At 40.5% G+C, this 16,961-nt stretch overlaps 1 protein-coding gene across 1 annotated transcript; it reads left to right on the top strand.

Annotated features, from left to right (window-relative positions):
• Positions 1-2,383: 2,383 nt before the first annotated feature.
• On the top strand, positions 2,384-16,665 carry LOC119735189. The gene is made up of 13 exons (XM_038208894.1): positions 2,384-2,555; positions 3,532-3,645; positions 4,591-4,713; positions 5,976-6,182; positions 7,030-7,121; positions 8,605-8,715; positions 10,108-10,140; positions 10,768-10,907; positions 11,375-11,409; positions 11,574-11,616; positions 12,854-12,985; positions 13,792-13,817; positions 15,903-16,665. The coding sequence occupies exons 2-13, from the start codon at positions 3,564-3,566 to the stop codon at positions 15,962-15,964; spliced, it is 1,086 nt and encodes a 361-aa protein (XP_038064822.1). The 5' UTR covers positions 2,384-2,555; positions 3,532-3,563; the 3' UTR covers positions 15,965-16,665.
• Positions 16,666-16,961: the final 296 nt, after the last annotated feature.

Genomic DNA, 16,961 nt, shown 5'->3' with positions numbered 1-16,961 from the left:
AATGATAAATGCTCCGCTTCAGAAATTCAGGAAAAATACTCACATCTCTCCAAGGTGTTCAAGACGTACATCAAAATGAAGCTTATTTCATCATCTTTCATTTTCTTTTTCAATTTTTGAGGGGTAATCTGATGACTTTTGGGAGAAATTTCCATCCGAAGATGATCAGCCCTTAAAATAGTCCTCAAGCCCATCGCTATTTTGAAAAACGGTGCCTACACTCCATTAGAAAATAGAGCGCTTTTAGGGCCCCAATTTCATCCAAATTGCACAGAAATACAAGCTCCCGTCCTGTGCACGACTTCCACCCTTAATTTTTTTACAAACCCTAAAGTTCATGGCCCACATTTTGCTCAAATACTGAAGATTTTGAGGGCAATGGTGATTTGGCCTGCCTAGGCAATTTCGGACCGATTTACTGGCCTGCACCCGTAAAGGCAATTCGGGCGATTCACAATGTAGCGCGCCACCAAGAGTTTGCCGTGGAGAGTCCATTTTTCAAGTTAACGGTCGATAACATGGCCCATTTTGCATGAGTGTCATGTATACAGTTTGAGCTAATTTGTTATACGTTGGGGCATAGCATTCTGCCGCCTTACAAAAAAACACCATATTGATAAAAAGAAAAGAAAAGGAAAAACAGATACTCGAAACATACGCTTACGAAACTACTGGCCGGAACTAACAATTTCAAATGTCCCGCGCAAATGTCCGTGGCAAACTCTTGGTGGCGCACTGCATTTTGAATCGCCCCAGTTTATATCATTGTCGAAGAGGTGAACAACATTCTAAGAAAACCCTCCAAAAAAAATTAACTCCAAGCATAAAGAGTCAAAGCTAAGTGCAAGACAAAACAGTTGTTTATCTTGCTGTAATGTGTCATTTGTCAAACTATGTTGTAGTTTCAAACTCCCTTTAACGGTAGTGCCTGGTTTTTGTTTTTTTTTGTGCCTGCAACCGCCCGAGCGTTCCATTGTATTATCAGTGAATAAACACAATGTAATACAATGTAGTACAGGTGGTATTTGTATCGCGTTAAGTTTACAGGGGTTATACAAGTGTACAGAAATGCTTAAACTGTGAATTGCAACATGACAAAAAAAATTATCGTGTAGCGCTTATGGTGCCAAACCGGGTGATTGCTTAGTCAGGTGGCATATGGTCGGAATCTTGACCGACTGGTCCAAAGCACCAAGCTTGGGCAGATAAATTCTTATAGCCCTAAAGAAGATATTTAGAAGGGGTGACACCTAACATTTTTCGGGGGCAGGGTGCCTAATTTGCATTAATCGTTAATACCTACCGTGTAATATATTTATTCCCATAGGCCTATTTGGTTTTATTTCTAATTTTTAAATTCTTTTAAAAGCTTTTTTTTTGGGATTCTACTTACATAATCCTTACCTAAATAACATTTTTGTTTAAGCATATCAGAGACTGGAGGATTATGAGGACATAATAAAGATCCAAAATGGCTACCATAGTACCTTAAAGTTGCGCGCATTCACCTTTTCCTCAGATATATCATAAAGTAATCCCGCCAAACGTCAGTATTGATGATCTTCAAATTCATTTTTATGCTTTATTTGCATGCCATCATCTTTAATTTTAAGGGAAAAAATGAGTACAGAACTTACACTTGAGTTTTGTAATAGATAATCTATTTCAGAACGATCCAGGAGGCGATTGCGTTAATTTTTCTGTCCTCTACATTAGAGTAAAAGTTTTAATGCCCCAACATTTAACACAGATGACTATCTACACCCATATGTCTGGCATAGGTTTACTGGGCTTATCTGACCTCGTTTCAATAACCTGATGGGAAGAGGAAATGAAGTTGATAACTTTTTTATTGAGTACTGAAACACCTGTTATTATTCTTGCTAAAAAAAAACAGTCTAAATGACGTATATAAGGCACTGTCGGGTACTTTTATCATTTTTTGGTTTACCTAGCAGACTAAAGTAAATACTGTATGAAACACTACAGGACATTGCTAGCTGTCGTGTTCGGAGAGAGTGGATACAGGCTAGGCTGCTTCCAAGAGCAAACGACTCTTACTATTCTGTTGGTCACGTAGCCGTCATTATTATCCCCCCCCCAAAAAAAAAAAAATAAAAAATTAGAACATGACACAGCAAAGCCTGTCAATACACACCACTGTGAAAGCAAAACTATTTCTTTTATATATTTACTGGAGAAATAATTGAAACTAGGTCGTTGGCTGCAGGCCGCTTAAATAAGCATGCGCCGAGGTCGATCTTTTGAAAACGCCGTATCCACTTGAAAGCTTAACCTTCAAGCTATTATGAGCATTATTCACCTGAACGAGTACAAGTGAAAAAAAGTACTTAATCGTGAATGCGCCAAATGGTCACTGGCTTGTACACAGCCATTATGAGCCATAGTATACGTATGCTGACAGTTAATTGTGTATATGATCGCATATCACTGGAATTGAGACCCGTGAGTGGATTCTGTAGGCCTGCTGGATTGTGTACGTGAGTGCATAGATTTTGTAAAAGAGATCTGTGAACTGCATTCCTTCTCACAAGGTACGTTTGAAGTTGTTTTTGTTTAGGTAACGTCAGTACATGTATACCTCATTCGAGCGTGGTTTATCTCGTGCCTCCCGGTATTGCTTGTAATTACTGACAAATTCACCCTCATTACAATATTCCCACGCCATGGGTTTCCCTATCTGCTTATTCTTTTCTTGACGATTCAACATGAATTATTGTCAGGACTATAATGCCTGAGCTGTACATAATTGAAGTCCATAATGTGATCAGGTCTCACACCCCCCCCCCCAAAGGCACACACGCCTTACAGTATTTTAATTCTCCACACGTTCATAAACAATCGTAGTTCAAGTTATTGTTAATCGCACACTGCTGTCCAATATCAACGATGACGGCAATATCAGCCTTGAAATAAGGCTAGCAGTGACTGGCAGTCAGAGTACTGAACGCGGCACACTTGTAGGCGAGTACAAGCTACGACATGAATTAAGGAGGGTAACGTACATGAATTCAGGAGGGTAGACCCAAGCACTTTAGGTTTTTTCGGTTTGTTTATAGCACCTTTACTACAATTTCAGTTTTTACCATACAACAATATAAGAAGATATTTGTATGTCTCAATGGAACTGAACAGTATTGCAAAGCAAGAATTAGTGTCAACAGAAGCCATTAAGCCATGCACAATTGAACAAGACTCTGTATAATTCAAATGGGATCTTTGTTTACGTTTGTTAATGTTTTGTTTTAGTTCCATCAAGATTTGAGCTTTAAACTTGTGAAAAGTGGCCGGTAGAAAATTCAGGTACAAAGGCTGTGGGATTGGAATAGACCAATATAGAAGCGGAAGAAAGAACTAGACGTCCATGTAACCTCAATTAATGTACCATGCTTCGTCCATGTGGCACTCTAATGCTTGATCAAGCAGAGTATAATGTCGAGCAAGCAAAACGTTCATGAAAAGGATACGTTCAAATTCAGTGGCGTTTTTCAACCGTGCTTCCCTATACAGACGCTCCTGCTGAGCTGCCAATTTGCGGTGAGATGTTTAAGATAAATTTCGCAGTTATGAAGTTGATGGTTGTGATGATGATAATCATCGAGCGGGCCAGCGCAGCCAAATTAGGCAAGTATTGTCATCCATTTTTTTGATTTTTTTCATAATTTTGTTTTTAAACATCAAAGGAAATTGTTTTGTTTCTTATATTTATTTATGCATGAACCTGTTTTGGTAGGATATATGCAGATGTAAGGTGTGTTAACCACAGAACAGAACGGCATAGACCGCTTGCAGACGCGTTCGATAATCGACGCGCGAAGGCGCGCGACGCCATGTTGTGGGACAGGCGTATATCTATCCACGCACATTTTGTCCCATAACATGGCGTCGCTCACCTTAGCGCGTCAATTATCGAACGCGTCTGCAAGCGGTCTATTGACCTATGCATTCTGGCACAAGTTTTTGCGATTTTACATGTTAACAGCATGGAAGAAGATCAGCAGGGAGGGAAAGAGGGCACATAATCCATCCAATGTTTTGGTAAAAGGGGCATCTACTCCTTTAATTTTAAAGATCGAGGTGCTCCGAAAACAAAATGCAATATGGAAACTTTAATGGAAAAAGCTCTCCTGATTTTATGGAATGACTGTACAGGGTGGTGCAAAAAGAAAGACACCTCTTTTGACAGCAACTTTCAATTACTTGTTGAGCATATTTCAAACATTCACTTTAATATAATGGTGTTACAATATTGATCTTTAACCATAAAGTGAAGAAAAAATGATAGCAAATGCACTTTTTGTCTCTGACATGTGGTGGTTTAGAAAGGTCCTTTATGATCTTATTACAATTTTGTCACAGACGGTGCAGTCCACTTTTTCAGATTTGTGGTTTTGTTTTATACCGTGCGTAATTAGGTAATTTTATAACATCTGCCATGTGAGTATAAGTGTTTATAATTTATTTTTATTTTTATTGTGTAATTCTAAGAGATTTTGTTAGATCTGGCAGAATAGCATCTAGCAGCATTTTGCGATTTACATCTGGTAACACTGTGTGCATCTTTGTCAGGCTCTTACGGGGCGGATCCGAGCAAGGTGTCGGTCAGTGGGGTGTCATCAGGCGCAAACATGGCCGTCCAGCTACATGTCGGCTTCTCCTCCACCTTCATGGGGGTTGGTGCCGTGGCTGGAGGTGAGCAAGTTGATAATGAATCAAATTAGGTTTTGCCCTTCACCGACGTTTTAACACTGTATACTCAGTGTGTTACCTCCCGAGTGAAAGTTGGAAAAAATCACTCGGGTGGGACTCGAACCCACGACCTCCTGCTTTCTAGTGCAGATGTCGTACCACTCGATCACCGAGCTAACGGGATCGGTTGGCCGGTTCGAATATGATGTACTAGCAGCGGGTACCTCATAAACGTCGGTGAAGGCCAAAAGCTAATTTGATTTGTATCACCCCGGCGCAAAATGTTCATCTTATAATAAGTTGATAATGATTGAAAAACAACCATACCTCAGCAATGATGTTACAAACAGAAGTACAGTTACCGAATTATTATCTCTACAGGGTGATAAAAAAAAAGAAACCAAAATGTCGGGACCATTGTTTTAGTTTTAAGCTTTGCTTTAGTACAAGACTCATTCAATTTACTTCCGTACTTTTCAAGTTACGGAATTTTAAACACAACTACCTGTCTAAGGTTCTGTCCACAGATCACAAACAAAATTAGTGTTCTTTCAGCAAAACGAAAACAATTCACACACAAATTGCATAGGGATTTGTGCTAAGAGCAGGCTAGTCGAAACGTTTAGACCGAAGACAAGTTATTTTAGATCTTAAAGGTCAGAACTGAAACTACTTGGCGAAAGTTGATAATAAGCGGGCCAAGTTCTTTTCAAAGCTAAATACCTACTGAGCAATAGTTATTACCACATGGTACGTGTTACCGCAAACCGAACGATACCGATACTCCACCATGTAAAGCCTAAAATCTAATTACCTAAATGTATCTTACCAATTTTACAGCGAGAAATGACAATTGGAAAGTGGCAATGCAATCCACACGTTCTCCGTAGGCATTTCACAGACATGTTGCAATGGTTCACCGAAGTCCTCAAAATGTCGACAGAATATCGATTCTTTTCACATCTAACGGCACCAATCCAGATGCCGCCGTGTACCAACTTCAGAAATGGAGCGAATTGGTGGTACATTCAGAATAATTAGTACTATAATAAGAATAACCAGTGAAGCCTAACACATGATTTTCTTAGCTTCCGGGTACATCATTCATAATTGCTTTTTGTGACCGTGAAATTATCCGACTTTTCCGAAAGTCACCACACCCAATGTTTGAGTGTGTCGACACCGAAAATGTTGGGAGCGGTCTGTACTTGTCGACAACCCCTCATATTTTTGTCTAAACAAATATCGTATTATTGCTCATGTAGCGCCTTACTACTGCGCACAGGGCAGTCTACTGAGAGCGACCACGTTTGAGTGTTCCACCATCGGTAATCCGGCCAATGTCGACATACCCTTCTTGAAGGCCACAACGGAGTATTTTGCTTCTGTTGGCAAGGTGGACGCCACGAGCAACATGATGTCGGACCGCGCCTACATCTTCAGTGGGACTCAAGATATAATCGTACAATCAGGTAACCAAAAACAACACATTTTATTATTGATGTCAGTCAAACACAATGCCACACAAGGTGAAGGTTAGAGTATAGATAGAATGAACAAAACCATTCATTTAGAAATATGTCTGTTCACCTTTTTCGTGAAACGTGACAAATCGAACTCAGTGGGAAAACATTTGCCCCCTTGTATTGGTAATCGCCGATCACAAGACCAGGGTCACTCAAGATGTGGGCTACTAAGGACAAGTAAAGAGAAAAGAGTTACAGAGGGAGAGAGAGAGAGAGGGGGAGAGAGGGGGAGGAGGGGGGAGAGAGGGGGAGAGAAAAAATATCTATCCAGAATCCTTTTTGAACTGGGATAGCTATACGTTGGTGGAAAACATGGTTCAGGTATGGCCTTCAAAGTGCAGCAGTACGAGGCAAAAAGCTACAAGAATATCTTACAGTGCTGGCCTTCAGTGAAGGGATGAGAGGAGATTGTAAAATGTGTGCTGCGAGTGAAGGTGCGAACAAAAGAGACAACAAGTGAGAGATCTTCTGAGCACATACAATGATAGTATCTACTAGAACAGCCTAAGAGAAGCAACACAACGTCTAACGGAAAGGGGTTCTAGAGATGATGCCAGGTCCAGTCCCACCAAAGTGATAGCCCGCTGTTGGATTCTTTCAACATGGGACAACTAGCAGACCGGAGCACCAGCTCTGATATGACTGCAGTGTTCCATGACTGGTCGTAAAGTTTCCTTGTACAGCATGGCAGTTGGTGAAGGATACCGACGTGTACGATATTAACAGCCACGCTGAGATGTTTTTTATGCAATATCGCGAATGTATTGAGCCCCTATTCCATTCTTTTCGTCAGGTCTCGTGCAAAAACTTGAAGACTACTACAAGGAATTCGTCCCTGCGGCAAACATCAAGACGGTGTACAGCGTACCGGCTGGTCATGCCTTGGTAAGTATGAATCCTGGCACGCTTGAAATTCCATCACTAATGCCCCATCACTGGCGAAAGCGTTGCGCTAGATATTGCTCAGATAATCCGTCATACACTAAACCAAAAAAAAGTCAGCATTAATACTTGTTTGTCCAACTCAAAAACTACTGTGCACATCTTGCTCAAATTACGACTAATCAGTGCGGACATTCCTTAGCAATCCAGCCATACTCTTTGTTTGGCCCAAAACAGTGATAATGTGTACAAATTTACGCAATTTATGACAAATGGTACCGGATAAAAGTTGCACGTTTGTATACGTGCAAGGTGAGTGTGCACCACAACCTGCACGTATACAAAAGTGCAACTGTTTTCGGTATTATTAATCATAAATGGCATAAATTCGTGCATATTATCACTGTTTCGGACCAAATAAGGATTATGGCTGGATTGCTAAGGAATTTCTGTACTGATTAGTCGTTTTTTGAGCGAGAGGTGCTCAGTAGTTTTTGAGTTAGACGAAAAAGGATTGGAAGGGGGACCTTCTTTTTCGGTTTAGTGTAGTACAGTTGCTTTGTCCACAAGCGTGCACAATGGTTTCTCCGTTGTAGGAGGCCTCAGGGTGTACAATAGTCCGTCATCATATACATCCGTCTATACGTAGTCTACACGTACGTGGTGAATATCGCTATAGATTGTTTGCACCGCAGCCATCTTTGTGTGCTTTTATTCAACAGGGCTCCGAATAAGTAGATCTATTGTTCATTCATTGTTTAATTAACACTCTAAATGAATAGATCTATTGTTCATAGTTCACGTGGTGTATATCGCTATAGATTATTTGTATAGCGCTATAGATTATTTACACTGCCGTCATTTTTTAGGTGTGTGCTTTTGTTCAACAGGGCTCCAAATGAGTAGATCTATTGTTCGTTCATTGTTTAATGAACACTCCGAATGAGCAGATCTATTGTTCGTTCAATGTTTAATGAACACTCCGAATGAGTAGATCGATTGTTCGTTCATTGTTTAATGTGTTTTTGTTCAACAGGGCTCCGAATGAGTAGATCTATTGTTCATTCATTGTTTAATGAACACAAACACTCGATCTTTGTAAACACATTCAATCGTGGACCTTTTGTCCCGATTCTAGATCTGTCCTTGGGTCCTCGGTTTTTTTTTTTTATTTTATCGCACACCCTATTGTTTTGTTCCAAGTCCTCAGTCGTAAAGATTATCAAGACCACACAGGATGGCTGCTGACTGCAATCGAACCATTTACGTAGTATAGAAAAAAGTAACTAGCAAAAAATCGAAGAAAATAGGATTGACATGGTGAGTTTTATTTTCTGATAAACACATGTTAGCTAATTAATTTGGATCATATTGAAGGGTGGTTTTCAGCTTTTATAGATACCTCAAAGGGCATGAGACAAGGTTATTACCAATCGTTATTGATCTGGCCCTCTTCTCGTACCGTCACCGTTAATTTTTATTCCAGATCACTGACGACTACGGATCGAGTTGTGGAAGTAACTCCTCACCGTACATTAACGACTGTGACTACAACCAGGCGTTTGAAATCCTGGACCACACCTATGGCAACCTGAAGGTATTCTATTCCGTGCTCATGGCCGTCGCGGGGCGGGGGGGGGGGGGGAGGGGGCGCTTACACACCACCTGGAGAAAAAAAGGAGGGGAAAAAAAGGAAAAAGAGGTGCGAAGCCATATTGCTGTTAATTTGATGGGGGGGGTAGGGCAAATGCTCCCCTGCTCACGCTCGGAAAAATGATCAATTGAGAATATAATGAAATAGTTAAGGAATTATGGGGGAAATTTGATCCCCCCCCACCCCGGAAAAAAATCCTGGCGACGCCTATGTCCGTGCTGCTTTGTGGGTTGTCTGTGCAAGAATGTCAATATAGCTGGCCATGAGACATCATGACGACACTTTTGTTTAGATGTGTGCTATCCAATTGGCTATCGAAGTGATTAAGTAAGACTCTGCCCATGGAGCTGGGACCCAAGGAGTTCGAAATCCAAAACTGAAGTAAAAGGAAGGTCGCCGCTTTCAAGGACCAATAACTGCACATCGATAACTCGAATTCATAACTAACATAGAACAACTGCGCATCAGTTACTAAATTAAACCTTTTTTGGCGTAAAATATATTTTTCAAAAAAGAGCAACGACGTGACCGCTTGCAGTCACGCAATGAATGGTCCACGCTTGCGGTCACAGTGCTTTCAGCTTTGGACATTACTGATATATTAACATGTTAATGGTCAAAATGTAAATCGCCCAAGAGTTCCGACTCCTTGGGTCCTAGCTCTATGCTCTGACTAAACCTGTCTTTTGGACTGCATGGATTAGGTCGATGCAAACATGGCCACCACTCACTTACTGATTCGTTGGGATATTAGAAAACAAAATCTATACAGGTGTGACTGCCGTTAATGAGAAAATGACACGATTATTTGGAACCCCTGAACCATTTTCAATGGACCGCTTTCGCTTCTTGCCGCCAGGCCAATTTATGCGCATGCGTGCATAGATTGGAACTTATTAGTAAACAAATCCATGGCTGTCTGTAAAGGACTAATCTGTACCTTTTGCACCAGCTTAAATGGCACGATTACACTTAGATGACCCCACTCTTAACAATCTTTAGTATCAAAATTATTCCACTCGGTTGAGTTTTTGCGCTGGCAAATCACAAAAATTGAGCAGGCTTCAACTCTGGTATATTTTGATGCAAAGGCCGCGTGTAGGCCTACATCCAATTTGCTTTGCATGGTTCTTGGCGCGAAAGCGAACGCGAACATGTGGCGTAGGGCATTTTCAAACTTGTGACGTCAGGGCAAGTTACTACAGCCGGTTCATACTTCCAAATTGAAATTTCATTTAAAGTTCGCCGTTACCCAAACGCATTCATTCTGCACTTTCACGATGCTGATGCTTAAGTTCATAATTACGTCATCGTTTCTTTTTTTATCTTGTCAAGGCACCGACCAGCAGTACTGCTGCAAAGGGACAGGTAAAAATCGTTTTTCCTTTTTTTTTCAAATAATAGTAATAAAAAATCGTCCATAATTTGCAAATGGCACACTTTCAAGGAAAAGAGTGGCATGGTCTAAGACAAAGGTTTACCATAGATATTTCGAAGAAAAGTTCCCATGTTGCTCATGGTGTAAGCGAGAATTTTTGTCCAAAACAGGAGGAAAAGATCTAAAAACTGGGTTTAATGTTAGATAGCACTGTTTATATCACACTGTGGCCTAGTTGTTAGGGCTCGTGACTCGTGATCAGTGGGTCAGGGGTTCGAATCCAGCTGCTGGTCATGTGTAGTGTCCTTTGGCAAGCCACTTCACCCCACTTGCCTCTCTCCACTCAAGAGTATTAATGGGTACCGGCGATAGCTGCGGAGTAACCTGCAATGGACTAACATCCCATCCAGCCAAAGGGAGAAGAAATATTCTCAGTCGTTTCATGCAACTAAAACCGGAGATAATTACGCTGGCCTGATGAACCACATTGGCTCATGACAGATTTAACTATATCATAATTTGTTTTCACTGTATCTGTTTAATTGAAAGTTTACATTCTGATATCAAATGCTGCACTAACAACCATTACTCGATTGTTTATTTTTTGTTTGCTATAGTTATTGTCCTTCGAGCAGACCGAGTTTTTCCCCGTCACCTGTCAACCCATTCTTCCCATGGGCCCAACGGGTTATGTTTACATTCCGACTGGATGTGTATCTACAAAAAGTGAGAAAGATAAACGATACATAAACGAACAGTTTATTAATCCATTGATCAAATGAATGACAGATGATTAATCAAATGAGTGAAGATCTATCGATATATTCATCTATTGCTCTGATTGGTGATAAGTCAATCGACCGATAGATCAATCGAATAATGCATTGACTGATTGATTGTTGATCGATTAATCCATGGATTGATAGCTTGGAAGAATGACTGACTCATTGCTTGGTGATCAGTCAATCGACTGATTGATTGATTGATCACATAATGGACTGACAGATCTTTGGATTTATTGTCGATTAATTGATTTACTACTTGATTAATTGACTAACCACTTGATAGTGATCGATGGATCGAATGATTAATCGATCGACTGGTTATTAATCGATCCACCCGTTGCTGATTTAATTACTGGTTGCCTGTTAGGTAAATTGATGGAAAACGTAATGACTAAATAACCTGAGTATAAGTTGATTACTATGACCGATTGATGAATAGCTTATTGATAGTTTTCCTCGATCAACTTTTCAGATGTATAAATCACATAAATAATACTATGATTCAACTAATGCAAACGTTAATCAGTTATTAACTAATACGGAAGTTAGAACATCCGATTATTATGAAAGGTCAGATTCAGCACTAGTTAATCGCCTCGTCAGTCATCCAAATAAGCTATAACTTTTCTTTCTCGCAGACTGCAAGCTGCATGTAGCTCTCCATGGATGCTTGCAGACAACGTGAGTCCGTACATTCCAAGCTTGAGTATTTTTCTCGGTATAACAATCCTGTACAAGCATTACATTTACTGTGTGGACTTCCGAACAAAAGAGGTCCACATCAACCAGGCAGTGGCGTAGCCACCGGAGGGGGGGGGGCGTGACTGGGGGGGGGGGGGGGCGACAGCCCCCCATGAAACCTTGTCGCCCCCACCCAGTCGCCCCTCCCCCCCCCCCCCACTGAGATTTTGAGTTTCTAAAAAAATTATCATTGATCTACATGACGCCCCTCATGAAATGTTCCAGCCCCCCAGCGCGCCCCCCCCCCCCCCCCCACCCCCACTGAAAAATTCCTGGCTACGCCACTGCAACCAGGTAGCAGCAACGTTATGTGTACTTGCCCACATCCACACCGTGTTTCCACCTCTCTGGAAAACAGGTTTGGTTTGGGTTCGGTTTATCCGTGGCAAAATTAAAAGAAACACTAAAGGGAATCATGGGAAAAAAAGGGTTGAAAGAGTTTTCACAGTGTGAGTGATATACTTTTTTTCACAGGTTTTTCTTACTAAACACGAAAACAAAGGAATACCCACACTACGTTTGTAACGTAAACATAAATGTTTACACATCTGATCCCTTAAATTTTCATTTAAAGTCCATTTCTCCGTGAAAATATCTTGAAGAGATGTTTCACGGACATGACCCTGGACGCTGAGGATTATCATTGGTTATACATAATGGTACACTGGGTCTATTTCCATGGGTACATAAAGGACTTTCTTAAGGGTGTTTTCACAGACTTCTTAATTATCTGGCTTAATATGTTGAAAAATCCGTAAACATTTAGTAAACTGTAATTTCAAGGGAAAATGGCTCTTTAACAAATTTTTTAGGCATGATGTTATTTTTTTGTAAGCTAATAATGTCCGTGCTCTGGTCGTGGAACAAAGTGGACACACTCAAATGTTCTACTGTAATAAAAATGTATTCAACGTTTACAGAAACCAGAATCTCCAATTTCCTTCAGGCAGAAATTGGTCGTACTCTTTTTTATTACATAATAACTTTTGGTTTTCTACTTGTTTTGAGCATGGCAATTTAATTCAAATTCAGACGAAATGGAATGACAGATATCCAGAAGTGAATGAACATTTCAGGAAATTGGCCGGGAAAACCCATGCATGTAAGTCTGTTACCCTTCTCACGATTGTAAGCAATTTCCTTGGAATATTAAAAAGCGTGTTTCGTTATGATGCAGAGCTTCAATATGCAACGATTTCTTCACAAAGACCGGTTACAACGAGGTTGGGGAGCTGAACGACATCATCATTCTGTATCCCCAAGCCTTGATCAATCCGTTGCTGGGCAACCCCTTGGGTTGCTGGGATTGGTAAGTAGCTAGCTGTGCGTGCCCCAATCCGCACCAATGATGTACATGCTACGCGGACCGTTATTTTCAAATGTGAAAACGTTCCAGACTTATGGGTTGTAATTCCCGTATGGTGTGCGTGTGTTCAAAAGGCATTTGGTGAAGCTACATGTAATTGTTCCTAACCGAAGGAGAGACATCAGTATTTCTTGAGCTGCTTTTCCACAGCTAAAAATTCACAAATTTCTTTTTGGTATCAAATATTGAAGTCTCTTTTATTGTATGATCGGAACCTGGGTTGAAATCCACTCTTCCTGTCATGATTTTGGTTTTTCAAGAGGAGTATACAGATACAACATTTGGTTGACACGTTTTGCATGTGGGTTCTGCATGGTCAGTGACTATCTTTGGTTGTAGAATAAAAAAAAACAATAATACGTGGTAACACTCATTCTCGAAGAATAATCATGTGCACAAGCTGCGTGCGTAGCAGCCATCTTAAAAGACAATGCCTTTGTTTTGCTGGGATATACATGAGTGAACCGTATGTGCATTCATTGCTACTGAATTAAAATAACAAAAGATGACCCCTAAGATGGCTGCTATGCACAAGGTCTATACGAACCCCATGGGGTACCATTTATACCAACCACATGGGGTACCATTTGAACATAGCAAACCCGTGCGATTTGAAAATCCCCAAATTCTAGAAAGAGTCGCGAGACACAAAAGCATACTTTCCTCAGTCATGTTAAGCCAAACAGTACGTGTGTATATTTTTATCCAGAAATTAACCTTAAAATGGACTTTTTCAAATTCCAACATAGGTGGGGCTACACGAATAGCGCTTACGGTAAGTCTGTACGCATTTTGCTCTTTGGTAGCCAAGTGACATTTGTATATACGCACCGTAAGGCCAAAAAAAAAAGTATTCGGTCTCTGGTCAGCGCGCGCGTCGATTTTAATCATGCGCGTCAACCTTTTTTCCCCAAAATGTTCCGCGGTAGCTCCAACAACGCCCTCTATTGCCGCCCCTCCTCATTTTTTTTACCAAAGAGCACCACGGAATGGGAAATTGCACCAAGGCAAATGATTGAGAGCACCAAGGCAAATTATGTAGGACACCAATGTACATGAGGACACCCAAAAAGCAAAATAGTACCCCACCTTGTCTGTACATCCAAGCTTGAAGAAAAAAAAAGCACAAAAAAAAAAGCCGCGTCCCCGCGTCAATTCCTGAACTTTGGTCTGACCAGAGACCGAATATTGTTTTTTTTTGGCCTAAGGCCAAAAAAATTAAAATCGGTCTCTGGTCAGACCAAAGTTCCGGAATTGATGCGGCGACGCGTCTTTTTTTTTTTTTTTTGCTTTTTTTTTTCTTGTGTACATTGGTGTCCTCCATAATTTGCCTTGGTGCTTTCGATCATTTGCCTTGGTGCAATTTCCCATTCATTGGTGCTCTTTGCTAAAAAAAAATTGAGGAGGTGCGGCAATAGAGGGCGCTGTTGGAGCTACCGCGGAACCTTTAGGAAAAAAAAAGATTGACGCGCATGATTACAATCGACGCGCGCGCTGACCAGAAACCGACTTATTTTTGTTTTGGCCTAATGTACATTGTTTATAAATGAACATGTTCCCGTGAACAAAACTGATAAAGATGTTGATTTGGAAATCCAATCTTAATGCAACCGTATTCAATGAAATGAATCTGATTATTTTTGTTACAGTAGTTTCCGTAATGTAGTACAAGGGAGATATTCTGCTGCTCACTTTGAAAAAGCTATCGGATCGAAATTTTTAATTGATTTGTTTGAATGAAAAAAAAAAGCGAACGACAAAAAAAAGCAAAAACAAAAAAGCAAGTAAAGAAGAGAAATTGCCACGATGTTTGCAGATGTGACACGTACAGTACAAAGATAAACTAGCATTTTCTAGTTCATTCTTGGTCATTCACATGACATCGGATTTTAAAACTTAAAGAAAGTTTCCTTTCAACCGGATGTTTGAAACAGGATAAGCATGGGCGATTGACATTTTTCACCATAAACATTCCAATCCTTCGGGAATGTCCATAGCTATACAGCACTGTGACCGCAACCCCGGACCATTCATTGCGTGACTGCAAGAGGCCTTTGAACACGATGATGGACGCCGCCTTTTAGTTGGTATCAACAACCTTCCTATATGCTGCATAATAATAATGTCACGTCGTTGCTCTTGTTTGGAAAAAAAGAAAAGGTTTTAACAACTGCGCAGTTGTTAGATGGGAGTTATGAAATCAAGTTATCGATGTGCAGTTGTTTGTCCTTGAAAGCGCTATCTGTTCCTGTCATTTGAAGATGAATTAAATTGTTTTCCGATAAGCTATCAAGTTTTCCATTTTTCATTGGAAACACATTATTTATAAAATATGACTTTTGGGAAATTTCCTAAGGTTTCCTATGTAAAGGATAGAGCATATTTTGTTCGTCATGAAATGATTGTTTCAGGGATGTTGACCGCGCTGTGGTCCAGTGTTAGCCAACTCCGAACAAACGCTTTCAATATCAATCAGTTTTGGCGATGTGTGACAAGTGCGCCTGCGTGTTACTTGCATAGTGCTATCCACACATTAATGCAAACTCTTTCTTCTAGCATTAGTGAGCACGGATCTCAATAGGGTAGTGAGCAACTGAATAAGCTGGCTGCCAGGTGCTTTTGTTGCTTTCGAGGGCGGTGACAGTCATAATCACTTTGAAGTAGGGGAGTTCTGATTCCTTCTGTTCCTTGCTCCATGGGATAAGTAAACAATCCAAAACATGAACATTTAGGGGACTTCAGGACATAGTGCCCCTTTAACACAAGTAAATATAATGCAAGAGAATGTTTAACAGTTAACAAGAAGTAAAATCTTCATTGATGAACATTTGAGCTTAATGTCCTTTATTTTGTTTTCCAGCTGTCAAGACTGGCTGGGAGATGCAAGCCATCAAAGGCATGATCGACCGCATTCTGCTGTAATACCCTGCGATGGGAGGCATAAAGGGCGTGGTCAAAGGCGTGGCCTGACCACGCCCAATCTCTTTAGGCAATGAGAAATAAATAACATGAAACAGTAGTTTCAGAAGAAGGTATATATCAAGTGAAATAAACTATAATAATTTTACATAATGAAAGTGGGCGTGATTTGGACCTGCGACATCCGCAACACCGTACCAGGGACCTTCAAACAGAGTTATCTAGCCCAGTGCTGTTTGACATGTACTACTAAATATGTGTTGCGCGTATGTGAAAAGGTGTTCAGCCACTGAAAAGATAAAAATGACATTGGTAAAAGAACCATGCTTTGTGATGAGCAAAACATGGTCCATTGTAACGAAACATGTGTCTACCTGATCAGTCTGAAAGGTAGGTACAGTAGATCAATTGTTATTTGCGCATTTTAATCTCAAGACAGGTGCCTAATATTAGTAACTTAACTCCCTAGGGTGTGTGCAAAATCGTATTAAAATTGGAGGATTCAGGACTGTTGGGGTTAAACGCTAACAGTCCTGAATCCTCCAATTTTAATTCGATTTTGCACACCCTTAATGGAGTTTTAGCTCTGTGAATGCTAAACATTCTGAGAAAAACAATATTGCAGGATCTCGTTTGCAATTCAAATGTTGCGTCAATGCTTGGGCATACCCATGCAGTTTTGCACGGATTCTCTGAATTACAAACGAACTAATGGAAATTTCGAAAATGGCACTTGACACATCTTACGAAAAGGCCTTCTTTTATTGTTATCTTAACAATGACAGCATGCCAGAAAGAATAATTTCACAGGGAGTTTATTGCCATCCCCATCTTTAAACCAAGTATGCTTTGGAACAATAATTTTGTCAGTTACTATTAGATAGCAGAAATAAAGTACAGTGGCAGTAGCTATACCAAACATTCAGCTATACCGAACATGGTGCTTGGCTCCCAAGTTTTTTTAACAAACTTACTGAACATTGTTGTTGAAAACTGGCAT

Source organism: Patiria miniata, unplaced genomic scaffold (assembly GCF_015706575.1).
Source record: "Patiria miniata isolate m_02_andy unplaced genomic scaffold, ASM1570657v1 HiC_scaffold_29, whole genome shotgun sequence".
Classification (NCBI taxonomy): Eukaryota; Metazoa; Echinodermata; class Asteroidea; order Valvatida; family Asterinidae; genus Patiria; species Patiria miniata.
This window is presented reverse-complemented; position numbering and strand designations above follow the sequence as displayed.

Coding starts and splice junctions, on each gene's coding strand:
- LOC119735189 (XM_038208894.1), top strand. CDS start 3,564: ATGTTTAAGATAAATTTCGCAGTTATGAAGTTGATGGTTGTGATGATG. Junction 7,122..8,604: donor TACCGGCTGGTCATGCCTTG/GTAAGTATGAAT, acceptor TTTTTATTCCAG/ATCACTGACGACTACGGATC. Junction 13,818..15,902: donor CTACACGAATAGCGCTTACG/GTAAGTCTGTAC, acceptor TTTGTTTTCCAG/CTGTCAAGACTGGCTGGGAG.